Genomic DNA, 25,578 nt, shown 5'->3' with positions numbered 1-25,578 from the left:
CGCACTTGGTACTCCATTGTGGGCTACAGCTGATTGTAGCGCCTTCGTGTTTCCCAAAGCTCGGCGTCCATACAACGGTAAGAGTGGTCCAAGGAGAGAACCAACTCCACCATGCGATTAAGAGGGGCCACATCCGGGACATCTTCAAACACGTAGGTGTTGTTGCCCCGACTTGGAAAGTAGATGAACGGCCATCCATGCAGGACTGGCAGTTCACCACGCAGGGTCGCCATTGCCTTGTACGCCACCGCCTGGACTGCCATTTCTTCATAAGTCCCAACTGCTTCAAAGTAATGGGGATTGGCCCTGCCTTCAATGATCTGCACCCGAATGTCCACGGTCACCAAAAAGTCCACCAAAGCGGGTCCAACTCCTCAGGCATACTCCGGGACCTATGTGAAATTAGCGCGCCAAAGCATTTCATGGAGGAGTGCGAGAAAACCTTTCACACCCTTGGCGCGAGTAGCCATCACCAATGTCATAGCGGCCATCCTGAACCCACTAAGAAAGAGATGAGTTAGAGATCAATTTTAGGCTAGTTAACAACAAGAAGAGGATACGATTAGCTCTAAGATAAGATGAGGAATAAAACAGAACCAACTATTAATAACTTAAGTTTATCTTTGAGTCTTAGTCTTAATAAGGTTGACATATTTTATTAACCCATCCTAAGCATTTTTAGGCTACTTTATTAAACCGAGCTCTGATGTCACGCTGTAAGGAACCGTCTAGATAATATTCCAATTAGTCACTAAGTCGATTATTTGTGGAATCATGACTCTCATGACTAACTGGAATATCACCACGATAGTCCCGCTATGTGGTTTCTTCCAGGATCGGAACACACACCTTTACAACAAGCATATTATAACGAGATATAATAAAGAGCGAGTAATTAAAAATAAGTTACAAGTCTTTAGGTAATTCAAGCTTTACTACAAAATACATGATTCGAACATATGTAGAGTAATAACGCAATGGAAAGTACACAACTACAAAAGATAGGTAGCACCGATTGCCCTAAGGTGCCACCCCAAAATATCCACATATGAGTATTAGGTACTACTCTTGCCCGTTGCCAACATTGGCGGGTGTAAAGTAGCCAAATACAAGTTCTTTCTCACCTGGAAAGCAAAATAAGCACGTGAGTATGAAGATACTCGCAAGACTTAATCCATAGTGGGCACTTATAAATAGCCCGACTCTAAGGAGAATGTATTTTTGGGTAAAGTAGCAAGGACTCGGCCACAAAGGGTTAAATGGCATTTACCATGCGAAAGCGATTTGGACTCAAGTGTAAGCACCTACACCTAACTTAACATCCTTGTACCACGAGATCATCAACATAACATAGTTGTACTTGAATCGTGGCAACTCATCATCAACATCTCCATTCACTAACCATCATACCACAATAACATCCCAATATCGAATCTTTACGATTGATGCGGATGGACAATAGCTTGCTCATGACTGAGAGCACGGTAATTTGAATTGATCTTACACCCTGCATGGGGTACCTCTTTACCCACACGGCACGAGATCCATTCAGATTGCGTCACCTGCTAAAGTGCACACAAGAGGGTACTCGTGACAACCTTTCCCAATTGAGCCCCGACTGTTTGAACATGCATCTATAGGTGCGGAGGTCCACTAGAGCTACTTCCAGAGCATCCCAGTTATGCCTAAAAATGTGGAGGTAACTAGAACTACTCTCTGAGCAAACTAGATATCTCTACAAGCCTATTATGCCCACACCACCTTTACGACGTTATCTCTGCAAGCCTATTATGCCCACAACACCATAGGCCCATAAGCCAAAAGGTCACAGCTGCAAAAGGTATTCGACTTATCTACCATTATATCGACATGTGGTCAGTATGGAAAGTGTTAAAAACAACGGCAACAACGGACGGTGCTTAATCAACTCAAGCGAGCTTAAAGCATCGGAAACTCCCTTCTCGAGCCATCCCTATCGCCCGCTCGAATCTCGTCTCATCCTCGCTGAGTCACACATCCCATCATCATCATTGTGCAATAGAAGTAAGCCCTAAGATCGCGAACGATGGCTAAACTACAGCTCAACTTCTACCGATGACTTAAGCCTTGCTAAGCATAACGTGTTCATTTTATGTTAGACCATTAGAGCTATACCTAAGGTTACAAAAGATCAAGGGATAACAATACCAAGGAAAAGCAATACAAAAAATAGGATTTACTCCCAAAACTGACGTACGACTTATTGGCAATGTAACATACATAAAGTATAATTTATCACTTGACACAATATATGGTCCAAAATAATAAGATAAAAATGCTTAGATGCTTGCCTTAGTGCTCAACTTGATCATAATCCATAACAACGAAATCTGGATCGCCCTCGATCATGCCCACATTACCCTCTGGTCCTTCGTTCACTAAAGAAGAACGCATGCAATGTGATGAGCATGAATGAGGTGTTAAGATGTATGCTACAAGATGCACAATGAATGAGGATGCAATACAAAAAGTTAAGAATACAATGACACACGAACGAACAAAGAAGTTTTGCAATCTGGGTAACATCGAAACTTCCGACTTAATGTTAGAACTTTCGACTTAGATCAGAACTTCCGGTCTGGAAGTCGGAACTTCCGGTCCATCGGACCTTCCAAGCCTTTGATATTATGAGTGCTCGATTAGAAAAATGTTTAATCGGAAGTTCCGGTACTAGGGTCGGAACTTCCAATCAGGTCAGAACATTCGATACTTTACGAAAATGGTGTTCTTGGCTAGAAAAAGGTTTAATCAAAAGTTCTGGTACTAAGGTTAGAACTTTCGGTGTTGGCTGCAACATCCAGCACTCTAAAAAATTGGGCTCTCAAGTTGCAACTCTATTCAGTTGGAAGTTCCAATCCCAAGGTTGGAACTTCTCATCGGGTCAAAAACTCTGGCTTAGACGAGGCTTTTTGGTTGGGTTAACTCGAGTTAAAACCGGAACTTATGATATGATAATTAGAACTTCCGATATCTTCCAGAATACAAAGTTTTGCTAATAACTTAGGTCGTTTTGATTTGCATGTTGAATCCTAACCCCTATAAATATGTATTGGCACTAAAACATTGGTTGTAGGCCTCATTTACTCACTCTACAAACTCGATTCTCTATCTCAATTCATCCAAACATCTCACAAATGCTCCATTTCATCAAGAACAACATGCATCACCATTCTTCAATTTGCAGCTCCAAAACTCGAATTCATTCATCCTTAAATGTGCATTGTTGCTACGAGATCCTAGGGAACTTACCCAAGATCTTTGCCAAGGCTTGTGTCCATTGATTTGGGGAAGAATCAAGGGGAAAAGGTTGGAGAAGAGGAGACCATGCTACTGAAAATTCAGAAAAAGAGGGGTGACAAAAATTGATTGAACTCCTCCAAATCTTCATGCATGTGAGCAAGGATTAGATGGGTGGAGAGCTAGAGAGGTGGGGAACATCATGGAGTGACATGCATACCTTACTTCTTGCTCTTTGAGTGGGATTTTGGGTGGGGAATGAGAGAAGGAGAGGAGAGAGAGTAGCAGCCTTGTTGCTGTTCGATTTGGAGGGGGAGTGAGGGCGTGGGAGGGTGAGAGAGTGAGGGAGAGGGACTGCTGTGGTGGTAGCTGAGTGGGAGAAGAGAGGAGGGGTGGAGCCAGCCCAAGGTGGGTTCCACGAGCTAGAGAGAAGCTAATTTCAGCCGCGTAACTATTATAAAACAAGCACAAAGATTATAACTTCTAAGTGAGACTTAAACTAACGAAAATCCTCACATCGGTTGTTTTTCAAATGCAAAGCAATTATCAAACCACCAAATGAGATAATAAGCAAACCATAATGCTTAACATTTAAACAAGATGCTAAATTATTCTTAATGATGTGATTACAAAATTTGGGATGTGACAACCTTTGGAAGCTTTTCGACCCATAGGCCTTTAACAAGGCCAACGAGGCATCAGTTTAGTCCAACGAGGATGTTGTTGTTGGCGCGCTCGACCGCCTTGTTGGACTGCGGGTGACAAACCGCAGCGAAGCACATCTCAATGCTGAGGTCAACGCAGAATTCTCGAAACAGGCTAGAATCAAACTGTGTCCCATTGTCGATAGTGAGGTGTCTTGGGACGCCAAAGCGGCATATGAAGTTTTCTATAATAACTTCTGAACATTCTTGGATGTGATTGTTGTAAGGGATTTTGCCTCAATCCATTTGGAGAAGTAATCCAAGGCCACACTACATACCGAAAGTTTCCTTTGACGCAAGGGCATGACCCAATTAAGTCCATCCCCCAGCACGTCAAGGGCCAGACGGGAGTGATTGGTTGTAGCAGGGTTGGAGGATGGTGGCTCTGGTGTCCCATCCACTAGCACCCTTGGCAGGTATGAATGAGTTCCTCTACGTCAGCCATGATAGTGGGTCAATACATCCCTTTGCAGAGTTCTTTGCCTACAAGGGCATGGGGTGCGAGGTGGTTGCCACATAGCCCTTCATGAATATCTCTTAGGAGGTCGGCCCCCTGCTCCTTTTTGACACATCAGAGGAGGGGTTGCAAACTTCGACTTTGTAAAGGGCTCCATCTACCAAGATGTAGCCCCTAGCACACTATTGGATACGTTAGAGTTCAACCGGGTCATCAGGTTCTTTGGTTCCTTTTAGGAAAGACAAGAGGGATGCCCTCCTGTCTAGAGGCCCAATGGGTAGGACGATGACAGTGGCTTCGTAGGAGCCACCTGCTGCTGTCTTGTTGAGGACTTCGAAGAGGGCCCCCGCAGGGAGGACCTCGCCTCTGGTTTTAGCCTTTGCCAAAGCGTCTGCCTGATGGTTGTTAGTGTGGGGTATAATTTGCACTAAAATGCCCTGAAAGAATCCTTCGGTCTTGTGGATGGCGTCGAGGTACCTTACCAACTCAGGATACCGGACTTAGAAGCTTTTATCAACACGCTCGGCAACAACCTGTGAATCTATTTTTGATAATGACCCGAGCGGCCCCTAAGGCCCGAGCCTTGTTGAGCCCGAGGAGGACGGACTCATACTCGATGATGTTGTTGGTGGCCTTGAACTCCAAGCGAGCTGCGAATGCCGCCTACTGACCTATGGGGGAGATGAGGACGCCTCCGGCCCATGTGCCATTGGATCCATAGGCTCTGTTAGCATATATTGTCCATATGTCTTCTGGAAGGGCCTTCGGGGGTCCTCTGGCTACGGAAGTCCACTCGGTGATGAAGTCTGCTAGGATTTGTGACTTAATGGCTGTGCTAACCATGAACCTCACCGCGAAGGGTGCCAATTCTATAGCCCATTTTACTATGTGTCTCATTGCCTCCCAATTTTGAAACATGTCACCTAGGGGGTATGAACTTGGTACAATGATGTTATGGGTGAGGAAGTAGTGCCGGAGCTTGCGGGAGGCCATCAGGAGGACATATGCCACTTTTTCAAGCTATGCGTAACATGTTTTAGCATTGGCTAGGGCCTCTAAAATGTAGTAAACCGCCCTTTGAATAGAGTGACCTTCCATCTTCTCCTCTCGTATAAGTACGCCGCTCACAGCTAAGGTAGAGGTGGATACGTACAAGAGGAGCCCCTCGTCCGCAAGGGGTATGGTGAGCATCTGGAGGTTATAGATGTGAGCTTTGAGGGCCTTGAAGGGCTCATGGCACTCTGCCGTCCATGTGAATGGTACAGAGTCCCTCAATGTTTTAAAAAATGGAAGGTTGTGCTCGACGGATTTGGTAAAGAAATGGCTGAGGGACACCAGGCGACCGATTAGGTGTTGGACGTCCTTCAGATTGGTGGGGGTGCCATATCAATAATGGCATGGATTTTGCTGGGGTTATTTTTTGATGCCGCGCATGGAAATGAGGTACCTCAGCAACCTTCTAGATTTGGCGTTGAAGACGCATTTCTCCATATTGAGTCGTACACCGGTGGCCCGGAGGCTATTAAAGGTTTCTTGAAGGTACGCAATGTGGTCTGCTTCAAACTTGCTCTTCATGACTATATCATCAACGTAGGCCTCCATATTGTGACCCAATTATTGTACTAGGCGGGAGAAGGTGACTCCAGTATTCTAGAGATTGAAAGGCATCCGAACGTAACAATACACCCCAATGGGGTGCTAAAGCTGGTCTTACCCTCATCTTTAGTGGCCATTCACACCTGGTGGTACCCAGAGTGTGCATCTAGGAAGCTCGGTAACTCACAGCCGGTGGTGGAGTCCACCAGCTAGTCTATGCGAGGGAGCAGGGATGGGTCTTGAGGGTAGGCTTTATTGAGCACTGTGAAGTCGATGGACATGCGCCATTTTCCATTAGGCTTCTTGACCAGGATAGGATTTGAGAGCCACTCTGAGTGGATGACCTCCTAGATGACGCCGACCTTCAGCAACTTCTAGACCTCCTCCTTTGCGACCTTCGCTTGCTCGGTTGACAGCTTACGGAGCCCCTGTTGTACTGACCTAGCCTGCGGGTCGACCCGGAGGGTATGCTCAATGATGCAGGAAGGTCATGCAAGGACCACGTGAATACATCGGAGTTGTCCTTTAGAAAGGCTACCCGGTGGGCTCCTTGCTTTAGAGCGAGGTTTGCCCCGATTTGGAACATACGATCAAGGTTCCTCATACTCAACGGAACGTGCTTGACATCCCCCTCCGGTCAGGGCTTTAGAAGGGCCCGGTGCTCAGGGCATGTCGGAGGGAGGTCTTCGATGGGGCCTTGGGCCACGTTGTGCACATGGCGGCTGTCGAGTGGGGTTGGGTGCCCGTATTCGATGTGCCTAGCTAGGTGTTGATCGGCATGGATGGTGATCAACCCTTGGGCTACAACATCTTCACGCAGAGGTAGTTGTGATGGGGGACTGCTCCGAATTGGTTAGGGGTACCCCGGCCTAGGATGACATTGTAGGTGTAAGGCGTGTCTACGATGTCGAAGGTGGTCATCTTGGTCTGCATGGTGGGGCCTTCGCCGAAGGCGAATGGTAATTCTATTCGACCCAGAGCATCGAGGGAAGCCCCGTTGAATCCTTAGAGAGGCCTTCAGGCTGGGGAGAGTCGGCTCCATGGAATGCGAAGCTGATCGAAGGCATGTGCGAAGAGGATATCCGTGGAGCTTCCCCCATCGACCAGCACCCTCTGGACTTCAACCTTGGCGATGTTAGTAGTGATGACCAATGTGTCGGTATGTGGGAAGTTTACCCTCATAGCATCATTATGGGTGAAAGTCATGAGGGCTTCAGCCCATACAAAGATTTGGCGGTGGATGCTGGTGGCCCTGACATGGTTGACCCCCCCCCCCCAGCATAGTCTCATCATTGCCGCTTTGAGGAGCCACCGGAAGGTCCTCCTCTCGTTGTGGTGAGGACTACATGTCTAGCATGACCCCCTCGTTGATGTGTTGCACCATGTGTAGCAGCGGTGGTGAAGGTAGAGCCAACGGGGAATGGTTTTGCAAGGTCGGATGGTCAATCTGGTGGCCTACTACTAGCCTATGACCCCAGCGCTGCTCGTTGCCAACCCTGTCCCGCGCCGCGTGTGCTGCCTGTCTCTCAAGGTATTCTTCTCGAAAGATGATGAGGGTCCAGCAATCTTCGGTGTGGTGGGAACTACCTCGTGTATAGTCCACCAGTATACCTCATTTGGCTATTGGTCCGGTTCATGTTGCTGCTCTGGGAAGGCTCCAAAGCGTCCCCGACCGCGCCACCTGGGATGAAACGGGTTCGGAGCCCCTTGGGTTTAAGCGACATTGTGAACGCCACGTTGTTGTCGTTGCTGAGGCCCTTGCACCCCGGATCCTTCAGCTTCCTCGAAGCCCCTTTTTGCCGATGAAGGCAATGAGGCATGTGAGGAGCCTGCCTACGAGGCTAACTCTTCGTGCTCGGTATTGGGGGTTGTGATAAGAAGCGCAACCTCCTGACGGAGCTGCTCTTCCTCCGCTCCTGCGTATTCCTCGAATTTGCACATGAGGGTGCTCACTGAGTGCACCGGGAGTCGATATAGCCGATCGAAGAGAAGTCCAGAGGCTAGGCCTTGGATTGCGGTATCGATGACTAACGATTCTGAAAGGCCCTTTACATGGGCCTTGATTTGGGCGAACCTCTGGAAGTATTGCCTGAGGGTCTAGTCGGGCTATTGCTTGATCGCGTATAGGCACCCCGAGGTCACCGGCTCGACGAAGGTATCCTAGAAGTTGTTGTAGTAGGAGTCTTTGAGTTGGGCCCAGGTATAGATTGACCCAGGATCAAGCACCCAGAACCACCAGAGGGCTACGTCCTCCAGAGTGAGAGGAAAACACTTAGCCATGGTGGTGTGCTCGCCTCCATTGGCCTCAATGGCGAGGGCGTATGCGCGAGTGAACTCCTCTGGGTCCGAATCACCCTTGGATTTAGGTAGCTTGGGGGTCCAAAACCTGTCTGGGAAGGGTACGGCTTGCAGGTCCACCAGAAGGGGAGAGTCGGAGTAGACAAGCAATGCCTCACATCAACAGGTTGGAAGCCTTGCCGCCTGCTGGTCGACCATGCACAACGTTTGGTGATGATGCATCATGACGACAAGGCCTTCATTGGCACCCGGAGCCTAGGCCGGCGCAGCGTTGGCTGCTATGGGTGCCACAATGGCCAGACGAATAGGTGGTTGGGCTACCCGCAGGGCCGCCTGCAGCTCCTCCAGTTGGTCTAGGAGAGCCGCTATGTGTGCCTACTAGTCAGGTGCGGCTACTTGTGTGGTCGTGGCCTCAGCCGTAGCCCCTCAGGATGCCCTGAGGTTAGCACTTTGTTGCCATCGCAGGGCCTCTGGATCGGCGGGGTCCCTGGTGTCAACCAGGACCAGGGTCGCGTTCGGACCGCCGCTGGCCCCGAGGTTCTTGTTTTGGCCTGTGGAGGGCTGATGTCGGCGAAGTGTGAGTTTGGGTGCGATGGTCGCATGAACCTCCGCACGGGCGTGGCCAAGGAATTGGCCGCCTGGGCTGTCACCCCGGCAATCTTCTTCTTTGATGGCATCCTACCTCTCCTAGTGTTTTTACACTTATTCTCTCCCCACGGACGGCGCCACTGTTGGTGAAACAATTTGTCTTCCGCAAACAAAGTGCAGCGAGAGCCAAGTCACACGAATGGCTCAAGCTTGAAGGAGAGGCGAAAAATAAGGAGACACCAAAGTTGTCTGGATAATCTTTTTTTTCCCTTTGGCTCGATGACCAAGGGTCTATATTTATACTGATATTCAGAGGATGAAAATACAAATGTGCCCATAGAAGGTAGTCAAAGGTATATGTCTTATACTGTACAACCAGAGAGCAGGCTAGCCCGGTAATTATCCATATGACTAGCAAGGCGGTTGTCCTAGCGATGAGTCATCTATTTCGGCATCACACTGTACCAGTGTGTCAGGCACCCACCACCTACGCCATTGTGCCAGGCGGCCACCACTGCACCAGCATTAAATGTTGTTCACCTCACTACACGTGGGGGCGGCCTGCGAGCCCCCTTGATTGATCTTTCGAAGGCTTGGAAGGCTCAGGGTCTCCGGAGGCACGACCTCCGGGACTGCCTCGAAGCCTTCGGCTTCGGAGGGGGCCAGAGCCTGACCGTATTCAGTCCCGGCTTCCGGAGCCAAGGGCGTAAAGGGTCCTTAATGACGATTCCCCCAACATACAAGGTACATATGCAGAAAACCCCTCCAAATATATATATATATAACAATGATCTGCTAGTCTGTTGTTTGCTGGTAATTACAGGCAAAATCTTAATGATTTTTTAGTCTGTTCTAGAATATGATTGCTGAGTTTAATATTATTTAAATTCCGTTTATTCTGACTTTTTAAAATATGTAGGTGCACACATCTTCAACTAATATGCGTTGAACATTCTGAAAATGATCACCATGCCACCTGCAATTATATACTATCCTCATGCCTACCACTCATAAGACACAATTTGACATAATATATTGTTTAGGATTTACCAAGCACTTGAGCGGGTTCGAGAGCACAATTAGGACATTGCAACACTAAAAAAGGCATGGAGAATCCAAGCCTGGAAAATTTATATAGGAGAAGTCGTCTATTTATAAGTGTTTGGTGTATACTGTACAAGCATAGGAGCATGCATTTGCATTCTATGACTTACCAATGCATGCAGAAACTGTAGCTCTAAAATGAAACTCACATCAGAATATGGAAGCAAATTCTATAGAATTATGTTCTATGAAAGACTCTCTCCTCTATGATAACACATATATATTTCATCTCTCTTCTCTTTAACCTAGTCTTGATCACAGGATGGATAGGATCTTACGAGAATCTTTTTGTACAGGATTATATAAAATTTGCTTCCCCAAAATATGGCACAAAAACCAGAAAAAGGGAAGAAAACTAAAACTGAAAAAGCAAACCAGAGAGTAACACGCATACACTCCAGATCAGAATTCATGGAAAGATGCTCAAGAACTGTTCATCAAATAACTCAATCCAATTTGTGAACTGAGTGTTGCTGCCGTCACAGCTTGAGGTGCTGCAATCGTCGCCGAGGTTGGAAATGGGGAAGTCAGTGAGCGGCGGAAGGGAGTTTTCTGACAGCAGCATCGTCTTAGGGGTTCCATTCTCCCCTTCACCGATACCCTTTGCAGTGTAACCCGAGCTCTGGTTGGCGTCGTTGCTGATGGGCTGGTCGAAGAAAGAGCTAGGCATTTGAATGTCAGGCACTTGTCCAGCTACTATGTCTTGGCCACTAATACTTTCCAGGAGACTTGAAGAAGGCAACGGAGACCACGAAGACATCTGAGGAGGGCTCAGGAGGCCAATTTGCTCCAAGTCACTGGGGACGGCGTTGATGCTGCTGGAGCTGGGACTGTTGGCAATGGACGCTGCAGACTGAAGCAGGCTCTGCAGGTACCGAAGCTTTGCAGCCTGGACCGCCTCAGCTTGCAGCCTGGCGGCGTGGTCGTCCCATGGCCGCTGCTCTACAAGCTGGCGGAGGTTGGCGAGCGCAATGAGTTGAGGCAGGGCAGCAAAGAAGTCTGTTCTTGGCCGGTGCGTCATCGGGTCGAAACCCATCTGGATTAGCTTCTTCTTCAGGTGGGTGTTCCAAAAGTTCTTGATCTCGTTGTCAGTCCGCCCGGGGAGATGCTTCGCAATGGCTGACCACCTGGTTCGATCAAGTTTGCGTAGATTAGCAAGAGCACTACGTGACAAATATGAGTTGTTGAAGATTAGACTGGCATAGACTAGTTGATGCTAGGCATATGCAAGAGATTTTACTAGGTAGAGTAGTTGATGCCAGGCATATGCAAGAGATCTTAGAAGGTAGACTAGACTAGGCTAGTTGATGCCAGGCATATGCAAGAGATGTTAGCCGGTGCAGTCGTTAAAAAAAAGAGCTGGTGGTGTGCAGTACTTGTTGCCAAGGACGGAGTGGAGCTGGAGGATGGTCTGTTCTTCCTCATGGGTGAACTTTCCTCTCTTGATATCTGGCCTCAGGTAGTTAGTCCATCTGAGCCTGCAGCTCTTGCCACACCTGTTCAGCCCTGCAAGAAGAAATCAGATGAGCTACATTTCACATGAAAGCTGCCTCTTTTGTGCCGAGAGAAAGGGAGGTTTGTGTCGCATACCGGCAAGCTTAGGCAGCGCTCTCCAGCTTCCATGGCCGTGCTTCTCGATGTATTCCATGAGCTTCTGGTCTTCTTCAGTGGTCCAAGGGCCCTTCTTGAGGCCATTCTCATCACAGCAAGGAGACCTCCCCATTGATAGGTGAGATGGGACCTGAGGTAGGGTGATACAGGTGGGAAGGAGGGAGACAACCTGCTTCCCTTGGCCCTTGAAGCTTCGGTTCCTGAGATGGGTAGTCACCAGAACACAACTTCCTCTATATAAAGCCCCGGAAATCCCCGTTTCCTGAGCCCAGGCTCGACATAATTTAATTAATTGAGTGGAAATGACTAGTCTACCCTTTGATCATTTGGGTATGCCAACGTACACATGTCCATCGTAGAAGGGCAGGGGTCTTTGTGTCCACACGAAAATAAGGGCCCTTGATGCTTGTTGGCTTGTTGTCGACTTGTCCTGGAGGTCCTTACAAGGCTGTTAGCATGTACTAGTTTTGTGGGCAAGCAGCTACACAGCCTCGTAGAAATCTCTTGTGTTTCCTTTGGGCAGTCAAGCTCTTCTCACCTTTTAGCCTTATTAGTTTTGTTATATCTTGTGTTCCTTTTTCTTTGTGATTCTTCTCTTGTAATATTGGATTTTTTTTGCACTTCCAAAAATTCATTTGGTCATTGCTTCTAATATTGACACAGTTCAGTTACAGCATGCCTTGAGATCTCTGTCTTGGCAGACATACTTGCTGGGGGTGTTTTTTTCAAAACAATGAGGAGCGCTGCTCTTTCATTTAAGTAGGAATAGGGAAGTTAAATATTACAATGGTTCCGGTTACATAGGGAACTATAAAAACGCCTCAAACAGTTTCTCATTAGTACTTGTTGGGGGTGTTATTCCAGATAAGATGAGCACAAAGATTACTGGGAAGTGCTACGCTGTTCCAAATAAAAAATAATTACGGTGCAATTTTAGCAATTCTTAGTGCATATACTTAAATGGGAATATTAGATTATACAAGTATTAGAGCAACTCCAAGAAACTAGCCATCACACCCTCCATCCGACCGAAACGTCAAAATCATAGATTTTCCGTCTCCAACAGACTAGCCAACGCGCACGCTATTTTGCCGGCCTTGCCATTCGGCTCCTCCCTCACGCCAAACTTGATGTCCCTCTCTCCCCCATGGCATCCTCTAACCACAACAGTGGTCGCCTACTACGCACGAGACATCGTACGCCGCCGTCTATCCTCGCTGACCGCACCTCCTTTACTCCTCTCTGTGCCAGCCGAGCATTAGCTCCTTGCTATCGTCACCAATTTGCAGGCCTCCCCACTGTCTAGAGCTCCATTGTGAGGGTCCTCCTTCATCTGTAAAAGCATCGTCGAGCCCATCTCCTCTCCGCCAATAGTCACCATTGAGGATGGCCACCGTGGCTAAGCTACTCCAGGCTAGGCCAGGGTAGATCCAACCTAGCTTCAGCTCCGAAGGTCCTTGCCCCACCTCGTTGGTGTCGACGCACGCAACCGTTCTCCCTTCCTCGACCTCTAGCCCCGACCGCTGCTGTGAGCCAAGCGCCACCGCCACTATGGTAGCGGCTAGCTTGGCTCCAGACATCTCCGCCGACCAAGAAACCCTTTGTGGGACTCACCATCGCACACTAAAGCTCCTGGCATAGGTCTCAACCACAGGAGCACCATCGTTCACCGCTAGTAGGCCAGTCAACAGCGTGGTCTCCTCCCCTCTATCGATTTTGAACTGGTCAAAATGCTGGTTAAGGTTAACATTAAAATATGGATGGTAAAATATAGATGGTTGTTAAAGTACAAAGAGATATAGAAATAGAAAATTTTGAATGACTCCCTATATAGAGATATAGATAGTGTGATTTGGATATTTTCTTAAAGTTGCTCTTAGGTAGTTTTTGTTTTGCTATAGTTACTCAAGTAGCACACCAAAATTCTTTGGGAGTTGCTATATCTGCTTCGAAAATTCGTACAGATTGTACTTGAAACAGCTTTGGTACTTGGTAGCACACCAAAGTTATACTATCACAGGAAATATACCATTTGCATCCCAACATATAGATTCCTAGGATATCGCCGTACAAAACATATGTTCTTTTCTCAAGTAATGGGACCTGCATTGAGTAGCCTGCCTATATGTACATTGTATCTGAACCAAGAGCCTCTGAGAAAAATATTGGGGAGTATACCAATGACAGAGTAACAGAGTTAACAGCGGGAATTGCGTGTGCAGAAATTTCACTTCAAAGTCTTGTTCATGCCCTGCCCCCCCCCCCCCCCCTCACACACAGACAAGAAAAAAGTAAATGCTTCATAGATTAGTCAGGTACTGTTTTCTGATTGCTGCATTTCTTGGTTCTAATGGGAATGGAACAGAGCTCAGAGAAAAGGGAAAATGCAAAATACGCATGGCTCGATCAGCTTCTGCCCATGAGTGAAGAAGGTTAGTGAAGAAACAAACATCAGATTGCTTTTGCTTGGTGTGTTAATTTCCCTATTTCTGCAACTTATATCTTCCAATTCACAACGTGCATGAGGCGGCGTCTTAAGGAAGTAGACGTATGATCTAGCTTCTGCAAGTGTTTTTTTGAGAACTGCTTCGAGTCATTGCATTAAGGAGGTAGAAATCAGTCGGACAAGCTCAATTACAACCAAAAGGTTTCGACAAGTAGCAGCTACGAAACTTGTATCAACTGCGGAGTTGGTTGAAAGATAGTCTGCCGCATGGTAACTTAATTATATCCACTCGCTGAAATGAATATGATTGACTAGACGGGTCGCTGAACTGCATTCTCTATCCATCCAACACGAGGTGAACGGTGAACCCCAGATCTTGCCATAGATTCTCTCTCGTCGTTCTAACCTATAACAACTGCACGGAGGGTGAGCAGAATACTCCGCAACTGGGATTTGAAGACAGCACCTATATCTTTAGCCAAAAAAAAAAGTGCCTTTGGCAGTACTGCTGACAATCATCTAGTGTGATGTCTCCTGCTCCTCAGGCCACAAGCAGGATTAAAATTTCGTTGAAATTTCACGAATTTTGAAAAAATTGGAGGAAGCGAAATATCTAATTTTAGAATTTTCTTTCGCTGATACATGAGACTCACGTAGCATAGAACAAAAAATGACCAAAATTTTGATGAAATCTTTGCAAATTTTGGTCTTTTAACCTATGAAAAATTTCAACCAAAAAAATTCTAAAAATGAAATTGAAATCCCTGCCGCCATCGTCACCCCTAGGCCTAGCTTCCAACGACATGGAGATTATTTTTTTCTCCCCTCTTCTGTCTATGGTTTGCACGCAGGCTTGAGGGGATGAATTCCACGTGATCGGCGACGTGGGGTCCGGGACGATGCCTCCCCATGCACGCAACGTGAGCGACGTTAGCATGGGAGTGGAAAAGCGCGCTCGTCGTCGTCTCCGCGGTCGACACCTCTCTCCACCTTCCTCATCCTGCCTGCTCCCCATGGCCCATAAACAGCTGCTCGCTACGGGTTGATTACTTGATTAGCGTTTCCACGTTGCTTTCAGGGTCGTCCTTCGAGCTCGTGACAGCGCCGTTCTCTATCATATCAGCTTTCAGCTCAGCTAGCTCCTCGTAAACTGCCGTAGAATTTCGCTGAAACAATAGCTCTGATTTACGGTATGTATGTTATTGTTAAAAAAAATGAATGTGTGAAATTTTTGCCTGGCGATCGAGCGGGGAATTACCAGTTTCCAGGCTTCAGAAACTTTCCATAGGATTAATATTTTGTGGTATGATCTGCTAGGTTTGATTTGTTTTCTAGAGAGACATGTAGAGCGGGGCTCGATTCTGACGATTTTCTTTGTGTGGGTTAACTGATTTTTAAATGCAGCGAATCCCAGTCGAGGTTGTTTGATCCTTGACACCTTTTTCAATCTGTCGTTGTCAAAGGCCATCTAGTCGTCTGATGAATAATTTTACTTTTCAGTTCTTCAATGAGATGGTTGTTAATCTCTATTTTATTCGTACGTACGTGTTCGCACTTTGCATGTCATCGTAAGTCAGTCACCTACGTACATGCGTATGCCAGTCGTCTGTCCGTACTCCGTGCTTCGATCTACTCATCCATGCATTCATGCTTCTACTTGACGTTTCTGAGTTGGAACTGATGTGACGACAACCAATCCGATACATATAGGGATGTTAATAGGGACCCGATCCCCGATTCCCCGTGGGGAATTCCTCTATTAGGGGACGGGAATGGGGAGATTTTATCCCCCGCGAACTCATATGGGGACGGGGACGGGAAGACGCTCCCCGTCCCCGCTCCCCGCTATATCCTCGATATCACATATATACATATTTTTCTTATTATATAAATGTACAAATATTACATTACGTAGAGTAAATAATAAATTACTCTTATTCTTTTTTGTCTAACCTATAATATTTAATCAATCTTATATTAATTACCCTCATATACATCAATAAATTACTTATTTATACAACATACATATTATTAATATATAAAAATAATCAAATATCATTCAATTTTATATTCCCGTTGGGGACCTGATCCCCGCAAATTCCCCGCGGGGATGGGGATGGGAGAAATCTTCCCCCCGATAGCTAAATGGGGACGGGGATGGGGAAGCATTCCCCACGGGGATTAGCCCTGTTGCCATCCCTAGATACATAATAGAGATCTTGTCAATACCCAATAAATATTCAAAATACTGGTACAAGTATTCTCGTTTAAAGGAGCTTAATAAGTTGGCAAATGTATATACCTAGCAATTTCTAAAAATTTTGAAGGGTTAATTAATCTAATTACTAGAGATGCTACAGAAGACAAGTACCTATTCTGAATATTTTTGCAGCACGCAGCGGAACAGCCATTAGCATTAGTGCAGCCAAGGTTTTCGAGAAGCATTAGGGCAGCCAGGATTAACCAAAATGATAGCAGCTATGTAAGCTCATATATACGCTAAAGATTCTTAAATCTTGCATGAGTCATGCATGGTCCATCACAGAAAAGATAGACTCTAATTCTCACCAACTCGTTCTCTTATAGGGCGCATGTTTAATCCGTGATCTGATGAGATCTTCGCTGACGCTGGATCGACTGCTATCGGTAGATGAATTCAACAATGAAGTGCTAAAAAAACTAGGAAAACCAAAGCCGACACTCTGAGGAGTTTTCATGCATGTACTGAAATTGTAGGACTCTGCTGCAATCGAACTAGCTAGGATCTAGGCTAGAAGCAGTTAGATGAGAGTCGGGACCTGATTCTGAGAAATACTGAATTCAGTGGATACAGACTGAGAGTATCTATTGTTCAGAGTTTCAGATCATGGCATCGCCAAAATTCAGAAATGGAAGTTCAGAGTTGCAGATCATGGCATCGCCAAAATTCAGAAATGGAAGTTCAGAGTTGCAGATCATGGCATCGCCAAAATCAAAAATGAAAGTTCAGAGTTTCAGATCAAGGCATTGTCAGACTTCGAAAGTGGAAGTTCAGAGTTTCAGATCATGTCATAGCCAAATTTCAGGACCTGAAGTTTAGAGTTTCAGACAATGTCATAGCCAAATTCAGAAATGGAAATCCAAACTTCAAGATACCACAAGGCACCATCGTAGTGCTAACTTCTAGCATGTATATCAGACTCAGAAACATCAATACTATAGCTGTGTACAAGCCACAAATGGGTAACTGATGTGTAGACACGAGGCTTCCAACGCACACCTGTTTCATGGCGGTAGAAAGGGCAGTTTTTCACCATGCAAACTGGAACAAGCAAGTGATGACACCCTCTTTGACATATGTAGGGGGAGTTGGTGCAGGCAGCGACCAACAACAACCTCGAAGCATTTTATTAGCTTCCATCCGGAACATCCTTTTGCTGACGACGAGCTTTGCCCACCTCGACACTCTTGAAGCCTGAAACCATGCTCATTTTGAGGTCAAACCACAATGAGTGCCTGCGTGCGTGTGCACCCAAATAGGTATCGAAATGCCTTGGTTATTGATAGTTAGAGACATATGTACCTACCTTCCTTTATTAAAGCTTTGAGCCTTGTGTCGCCTATTTCTGCTTATCTCAGGGATGAATTCTGCATAACTTTTTTCCATCTGATTACTGACTATTTACACATCAGACTTGCCAAGTATTTTGATCAAGTGACCTGCATTATGAAGGGGCGCTAATTTACTAGTAATAAGTAGAAATAATTCAAATTATTTGCAAGCTTGGAGACATATAATTGAAAAGAAAAAAATCCACAATTGTTTGCACAGCATGTAGTCCTACATGAGTATGAAGAAGATGCAGGGCAGGCATCACAACAGAGCCAGATGGAACATCACAAGGGGACAAACACAATGAGATGGAGGATTCTTGGTCCTTACTTTTCCTCAACTGATGTCATGTGCGACTTGTCATCTCCTTTGCTCACTGTACAGTTGCGTCACTTGCCATTGACAACAAGTTAAGCAATAGGGCAAAGCTGCTCTTTCTCTCTGAAATTAAATTCAGCTTCTGATACCTTTTTTCCTCCTCCTCTTTAGAGGCAGCAGCCTTCCTTTTTGATGATTGAAACTGCTACCCCCATGCAAGAAACTGTTAACAAATGTAGAAAAATATTTAACTGTGTCCACTTGATGGTAATCTTATGTCACCAATCTTCAGTGATTGTTAAGTCCAACTTGATGGTAACAAATGTAGAAAAATATTTACCTGTGTCCACTTGATGGTAATCTTATGTCACCAATCTTCAGTGATTGTCCATAAGGATGTTTCCTTATGGACATGGGTTTCTAACTGTGCCATAGAATATTATTTCAGTAAACCATATGTCTTAGTACGGTCTGTTGATGCAATCAGGTTAGTGAAATGCAGGAACAGATCAACTGTTGGTTTATTCTGTTGCTCAAAACAATTCTTTTTTTAGGGAAAAGGATAATTCTTTTATTTACTGCATCATTTTGAACTTCGCTTATGGTTATACTTCGACGAAGCACAACATCGTCATCTGAAGTATTTATATGAACAGCTCTTAATCTTACGACCATTTGAAACGTCTAATGATCAATACGTAAATTAACGTCAATGTGCTTCAATTTGTACTTTCTGAATTTTACCTGACCCCTTATCTTCTTTCGAGGACCGCAAATAACTTATATGAAGAACTTGAGTCCATATCACACTCATCAACCAGGGATCAACGAGCTCAGTAAATTATTGTGTCCAACAACTGTCTAATGTATAATAAATGCGGCCTGTAGGACCATGCAAATCCAATACTAATTTCATCCGATCTGTACTAGTTCAACATTGACAGTAACAGGCGACGTTAAGGGAGGCTTTCCTTCATGATTAGTTCAACTCCAGCTTCCTTAGTGGTTGTGACTTGTACAAATCACTAGTTGAGTCCTGAACACGAGTCCAAATTATGAGACCATCAGTGTCCTATGTGTTGTTGTGTACTAGAGACAATTGAACAAGGACAAAGCTCTATCTGAATACAAGTGAAGGCATGCACGAGTATCTCTTACTACTCTAGAAATTCTTTTGGAGACTCTGAGTAGTAGAGCTCACCAAATTGCTTCTTTTTGTAAGCTAACATTGTGGGATGACTGAAAAGAAGCCATCATATGCCTCTATATTATTACAACAAAAAACATAATTTTCTCGAACACGTAGGAGAACTGCATGTTATTGTGTTACAGCAAAAACTGGATTAATTGAGAATCGCTTGAAAAAGAGAGAGTCGAAGCAGTTGTGCGGTTGTGCCTCATTTCGAAATCACGTCAAATTTACAGAAATAGTGGTATATTTATCTGAAAAAGCATGCAGAGCACACCCCCATTCTAACATCTAACTGTTAAGATGTTGCTTTCCTATAGCGCTGGAAATGCAGATAGGCCCATAACATTCAGAGACGTGTGCCCCTTTTGCGATGGACAGGTTGCTCGGCGCCAAGTGTTTTTCCCAACTGTTATGTCCAACTTCGCAGGAAAGCGATCCTGCCCGCCTGCTACGGGTTTCAATCGATTCGACACTGCTCAGTGTGTCCACACTGCTGTCTATTAAAAAAAAAAACAGTCGCCGTCCTCGCTTCAACTGCTACGCTCTGTATCGTAGCCCACTTGCTCCAGGTGACAATAAACTCGGACCTAACTTTCGTCAATGCTGCTGCTTTCTTCGGTAATTGGCTGCAGTTTAAACCCTTCAAATCTGCATTAATTGCACTTGCATGTCATTTTATGCAGATTACCGGAAGCAAATGTTTGTATGCTTCAGTGAGCCAGTGACTGAAAAAACTGGAGGCAGGGCAAATATCCTCCAAATGACGCTCATCCTACAAATGATGCTCGTCACTCGCAGAACAAGTTCAGTCGACGCAGATAATATGTTAAGCTGCAAACGCAGATGAATTGATCAGTAACAAATGTACTCGTTGCTTTCAGGCTTCGACACAACCACAGTTCAGTTAACCACTCGTCAGATATGCATATTTGTCCCAAATCTGGTCACATTTCAGGGAAGAAGACTAACGCCAAGTCCGTTTGATAAGCAGAGCCTCTGTCTCTCTAGCCAAGAATAAAAATAGTGCGTACTGACTACAGAGGTTGCCCTTAACAAGGTCAAAGATGGTTAATCCGTCAGAGTATCAGTGCTGACATGACTTACAATCATGAGGTGTCAGTGTGTGAGAAACACGATTAATCCTTTGTTTGTCATTGGCACCCTGTGCTTGCTATTGTTGAATGCCAACTTGCTTGTTTCTTAATGGATTATATGCGGAGGACGAGGCTGGGACACGAGTTAGACGAGGGCAGGATTTCTTTTCAAAAGTGGTTTGCAGCAGCCATTGTTATTCTGAAGAATATACTGCGGGAATTGGAGCTTGTTGGACGTATTAGACCTATTATTCTTGTTGTGAGAACTGATGAGAACCGTGACCTGACTAGAACCCGCTAGATTCATTGGTAAACCGTATCACCATCGAGGCATCGATATGTTTTGAGTAAATTTCAAAAAACTATAATTATTTTAACATATGTTGTAAAAAATTATAACTTCTAGTTTCATTTAAAAACATACAACTATTTTGACACATATTGTAAAAAAATATAACTTTTTATCGTGAGCTCACCTATCAAAAACATAAGAGTTCGTCTCTAACATCTGCATAGCTCAGATGCACCGGCCAAAAAAAGGAAAAAGAAGACAGCCAAAACAGTGAAAAGGAAAAAAAAATCTCTCTTGCATTTGATCATTGCATGCAGATGAACTGTTGGTCAGCAAGAGCATTTCTTTTCCTAACAAAAAGAAATAGAGAAATCGGCCTAGAGTTTGTTTCTGTTTGTGCCGTACTGGGCCTGAGAATCCAGTTCGGCCCATTTTATCTCACGTCCCAAGACAAGCCCACCGGAATGGAAAGAAATGACGAATTTTTTATTTTTATGTTTTTTAAATCAGAAAATTGTAAAAATAGCTATTTTAATTCGTGATTTCAGTTAGATTTTCGGCCGTTGGATTTGTTTTATGATTCAGGCTCCTCTTGTGCTGATTCCTTTGGGATGATTGGTTTCGCATCGTGGGCCGGCTTTGTGCGTGTCTTGGCCTTTTTGTTTTCGGCTGGCATGTATATTTCGTCTTTTCAGTTTTTTTTTCTCGGTTCTCCTTTCAGGTTTAGCTGCTTCGTGAGCTGAATATAAGGATTGTAAATATTTCTACTCTACACGTGTTTCAAACCTCTAGTTTGCTATCTGTCGAGTGAGGTAATAGTTGAGAAGATTGAGGCCGAATTCAAATATCTTATTGATCCCAAGTGGGACGGGAAGATAAGGAAGCTGGATGAAAATGAATTCATGGTGGTGTTCCCCAACAAGGAGTCTCTAACAACCTTCACGAGATTTAATTCAGTTGAGCTAGCCTTACACAATCTGAAGGTCAAAATCAGTAAATATGGGAAGGAGCCAGATATTACTAAGGCGTTGAAGTCCACTTAAATCAAGATTTATGGAATTTCCACAATTGCCAAAGATGTGGAATCTGTTAAAAAATCACTTCTCTTGTGGCTGAGCCTTTTTGTGATCGATGAACTCAGCTTGCTAAAGAATGATCCAGTCAGGGTCAAGGTTTTGTGCAGAGATCCCCACAAGATTAGGAACTTTATTGAGATCTTCTTTAATGGAGAAGGGCACTTGATTAGATTCATCATGGAATGCTTCAATGATAATGTCTCAACTGGGAACACTCCTAGCAAACCAGACAATGATGATGAAGATAAGGGGTAAAATGATGATGACCTATCAGACTTTGATGAAGATGCTAGTTATGGTGACTTGGCAGCCAAGGATATGGGAGGAAAGGGCAAGAAACACCCCTCAAGAGTCCATAAACCTATTGAAAAAAGGAAGCAGGTTACAGGGTGGTGACATCTTGTTCAAAGAGCTATAAGGAAATCACTCTCATTACCTCATATGATCCAACAATTGGGGAACTCAAAATTTATAGTGAAATGGAGGTGGAGGAGGGACACAAAGGGTACCTCACTCAAGCAGAAAGCTTGACTGCTGAAGGAGATCATGCCTTGTTGACCTTACCTGGTCCTCAACCTGCTCCCTTCCAACAGAAATCAAAGGCAGAATGTCACATGGGGAGGGGGCATCTACCTTTTGCATCAACACAGATGGTGGAATAGGCAAAGATGGAAGATGAAGACTTTGATACCCATCCTAAATAGGAAATTATTGTCTCTGCTGGCATGCTGATTGCTCACAATCAACAGGGGCCTTACCTAATCTGTGCCAGCTCTTGGCCAAATTTATCATCCCCACAAGACAATATCACTGCTCTCGCAAATGAACAAAGGTGTGCATTCTCCTTTGCCACCTGTATTGAATGAGATGGATGAGGGGCAGCAACTAACTGAGACCTTGGAGGAAGAAGAGGAAAACCTTAACAACCTTTCGTATATTAGCTCCAAGATTGAGGATGGGGAGACTTCCCAAGGATGGGTTGAGGTCTCAAAAAGAGCTAAGATCAGAACTCCCAAGAAGAAGGACCTACCAGTGGCGACCAGGGCAAGCCCTAGGATCCCTATAAATGGCATACCCATCCAAGCCAAAACCATAAAAAGAGCTCAGCAAAAGAACTCAATTGAAAGTACTTATTTATCCCCTAATCACTTCACTATTCTAAACAACTCATATGATGCTTATATTGCTAATGTTATTCATGAGTTAGATTTAGTAGCTGATAGTATTGATACTCAAATTAGTACTTTTAAAGCTGAGGAAATTGCTAGGGCTAAGACTGCAGAGGCAAACTATAGAACCTTCCGGCAAAAACAAAATGAGAGAGAAGTCTCTAAAGTGGAGGATCTTGAACAGGATATGACCATAGAGGTCATAGACGATTCTATAAGGGACATTGATAATTCTAACTCAGCAACAGTGGAGCCCACAAGGAGTGGCTCTATGCATAAAAAGGGGAGAAGCGTACCAAAGAAAAAGCTCAAATGAAGATTTTTATATGGAATGTCAGAGAGTTCGACAAACCAGTAAGGAGAAAACAGATAAAGAACTATATTCTACAAGAAAAACTGGATATTATAGGTATATAGGAGATTGTGAAGAATGACTTTACAATAAAAAACCTTAAAGAAATGGCCAGTAGTGAGAACTTTGCTTGGAATGTTCTTCCTGTCTATGGCCATTCTTGAGGGATTAGTGGGAGTCAAGGAAGATTTGTTGGAATTGGAGAATTGTGTGGCCCATCAATTTTGTATCTAGATAACTATGAGGATGAGAATCTTCATCCTCAGATGGGAGTTCATAACATTCTATAGCCCTACAAATCATAACATTTCAAATGACTTTATATGAGAATTGGAGGAGATTTGTGACAATATGTTACTACCTCTCCTTCTAGGAATGGACTTTAACCTCATAAGAGAGGCTCAGGATAAAAAACACTACCAACATTGATAAGAACTTGATGGACCTCTTTAATAGCCTCATCTGGAATTTTCATTTAAGGGAAGTGAAAAGAGCAGAAGTTAAGTATACCTGGACTAATAAATAACTTACCCCCATTATGGTGAACTTAGATAGGTTTCTTATGTCAAGTGATTGGGAACAACACTTCCCCTTATGTCATACGTGGAGCCTAACTAGGGTTGGTTCAGATCACAATACTATTTGTTTGGACTCAGGGGAAGCTGGAATACAGAGATGCAAACACTTCACATATGAGAGACAATGACTCTTAGCTGATAACTTCAAGGACCTTATTTACCAAAGGTGGGTGGAGAAGAAAGCAAGAAGACCTATTAATGGTTATTCTATGGATTCATGGCGTGGTAGCCTTTGTGATATCAGACAGTTTATGAGGGGTTGGTTTAGATAACAAACTGGTGAACAGGTAAAAAACAAGCAAGCTATGCTGGCTAAGCTGACTCTGCTTTATGACAAAGCAGACTTTGCTGGGTTGACCAAGGAGGAATGAGAGAGTATATACAACTTAGAAGATAGTCTTGAGAAAATTCTCTTCATGAAGGAGATTCTTTGGGAACAGAAAGGTGGAAATACCTTGATCAAATAGGGGGATAACAACACAAGGTTTTTTCATTTACTAGCCAATGGGAGGAAGAGAAAAAACTTGATCCTATATATGTAAACTGATTAAGGGCAGATCAGTTCTCAAGCAGAAATTAGAGAGCATATCTATGACTTTTACAAAAACCTTTTTGGTTTTGACTCTAGAGAAAGGTTCAGGTTACATGATGCTTTCTGGGAGAATCATACCAAGTTGCCAGCTGAAGTCAAGGACAGTTTGATTTAACTCTTTTCTATCTAAGAGATTGAGATAGCCTTTAGAGACATGAAAGAAGACTCTGCTCCTGGGTCTAATGGCTTCACCTCTACCTTCTTTAATGTCTTCTGGGACCTTTGTCAAGGAGGATATCTATGACATATTCATAGACCTTCATGCTGGGTGGCAGGATCTAAAAAGAATCAATTATGAAGTTATAACCCTAATACATAAAGTCAAGAAGGCCAACACCATAGACTATATGGGTTTCACCATGGTTCTAAAAAATAGACTGACACAAATAGCCAAGGAGGTTATTGATCCAAGCCAAACTGTCTTCATCAAGGATAGTAACATTTTGGAAGGGGTGGTGATACTACATGAAGTCATTCACGAACTAAGAAGAACAAGACAATAATGAATGTTGATGAAAATTGACTTTGAAAAGACCTATGACAAGGTTAATTGGAATTTTCTAGATGAAGGAAAGGATTCCCCCCTAGATGGATAGACTGAGTCATGCAATATGTTAAGAGAGGCAAAGTCTGCATTAATATTAATAGCCAAAGGGGACCATACTTTAGAATATACAAGGATTTAAGACAAGGTGATTCACTATCCCCTTTTGTTCAACATTGCTGCAGATGTCCTAGGTGTGCTCTGGATAAAGCTTCAACTAAGGGCCTGATCAAAGGGGCTATAGATCACCTAATTTCAGGTAGGATCACCCACATACAATATGTTGATGACATAATCCTAATGATTGATGGCTCTGATAGCTCTATCCTCAATCTCAAGATCATCTTGTACTACTTTGAGTGGCTGTTTAGACTTAAGATTAATTTTCACAAAAATGAGATGTTTGTATTTGGAATGGAACATGATGAACAGGAAAGTGTGGCAAACATGCTCAATTGCAAACTAGGGCAGCTACCTTTGAAGTATCTGAGAATTCGTATCTCTAACCACCACTTAGGAAATGCTACTTCTACTGAGGTGTTATCAAAATGATATAAAAGTTAGACCTATGAAAGAGAAAAAACCTGACCTATGAGGACAGATTAACTCAGATAAACTCCTGCCTCACTAACTTACCTATATACACCATGAGATTCTATCTCCTCCCCAGGGGATACATAAAAAAATGGATACTATAAG

General features: G+C 44.3%; 1 protein-coding gene across 1 annotated transcript; it reads right to left on the bottom strand.

Annotated features, from left to right (window-relative positions):
- Positions 1-10,042: 10,042 nt before the first annotated feature.
- Positions 10,043-11,831, bottom strand: LOC133921201 (transcription factor MYB93-like). The gene is made up of 3 exons (XM_062365988.1): positions 11,614-11,831; positions 11,400-11,529; positions 10,043-11,150 (listed from the first exon to the last, which is right to left on the bottom strand). The coding sequence occupies exons 1-3, from the start codon at positions 11,744-11,746 to the stop codon at positions 10,433-10,435; spliced, it is 981 nt and encodes a 326-aa protein (XP_062221972.1). The 5' UTR covers positions 11,747-11,831; the 3' UTR covers positions 10,043-10,432.
- Between the last annotated feature and the right edge of the window lie 13,747 nt (positions 11,832-25,578).

The sequence above is a fragment of the Phragmites australis genome, chromosome 6 (genome assembly GCF_958298935.1).
Source record: "Phragmites australis chromosome 6, lpPhrAust1.1, whole genome shotgun sequence".
NCBI lineage: Eukaryota > Viridiplantae > Streptophyta > Magnoliopsida > Poales > Poaceae > Phragmites > Phragmites australis.
This window is presented reverse-complemented; position numbering and strand designations above follow the sequence as displayed.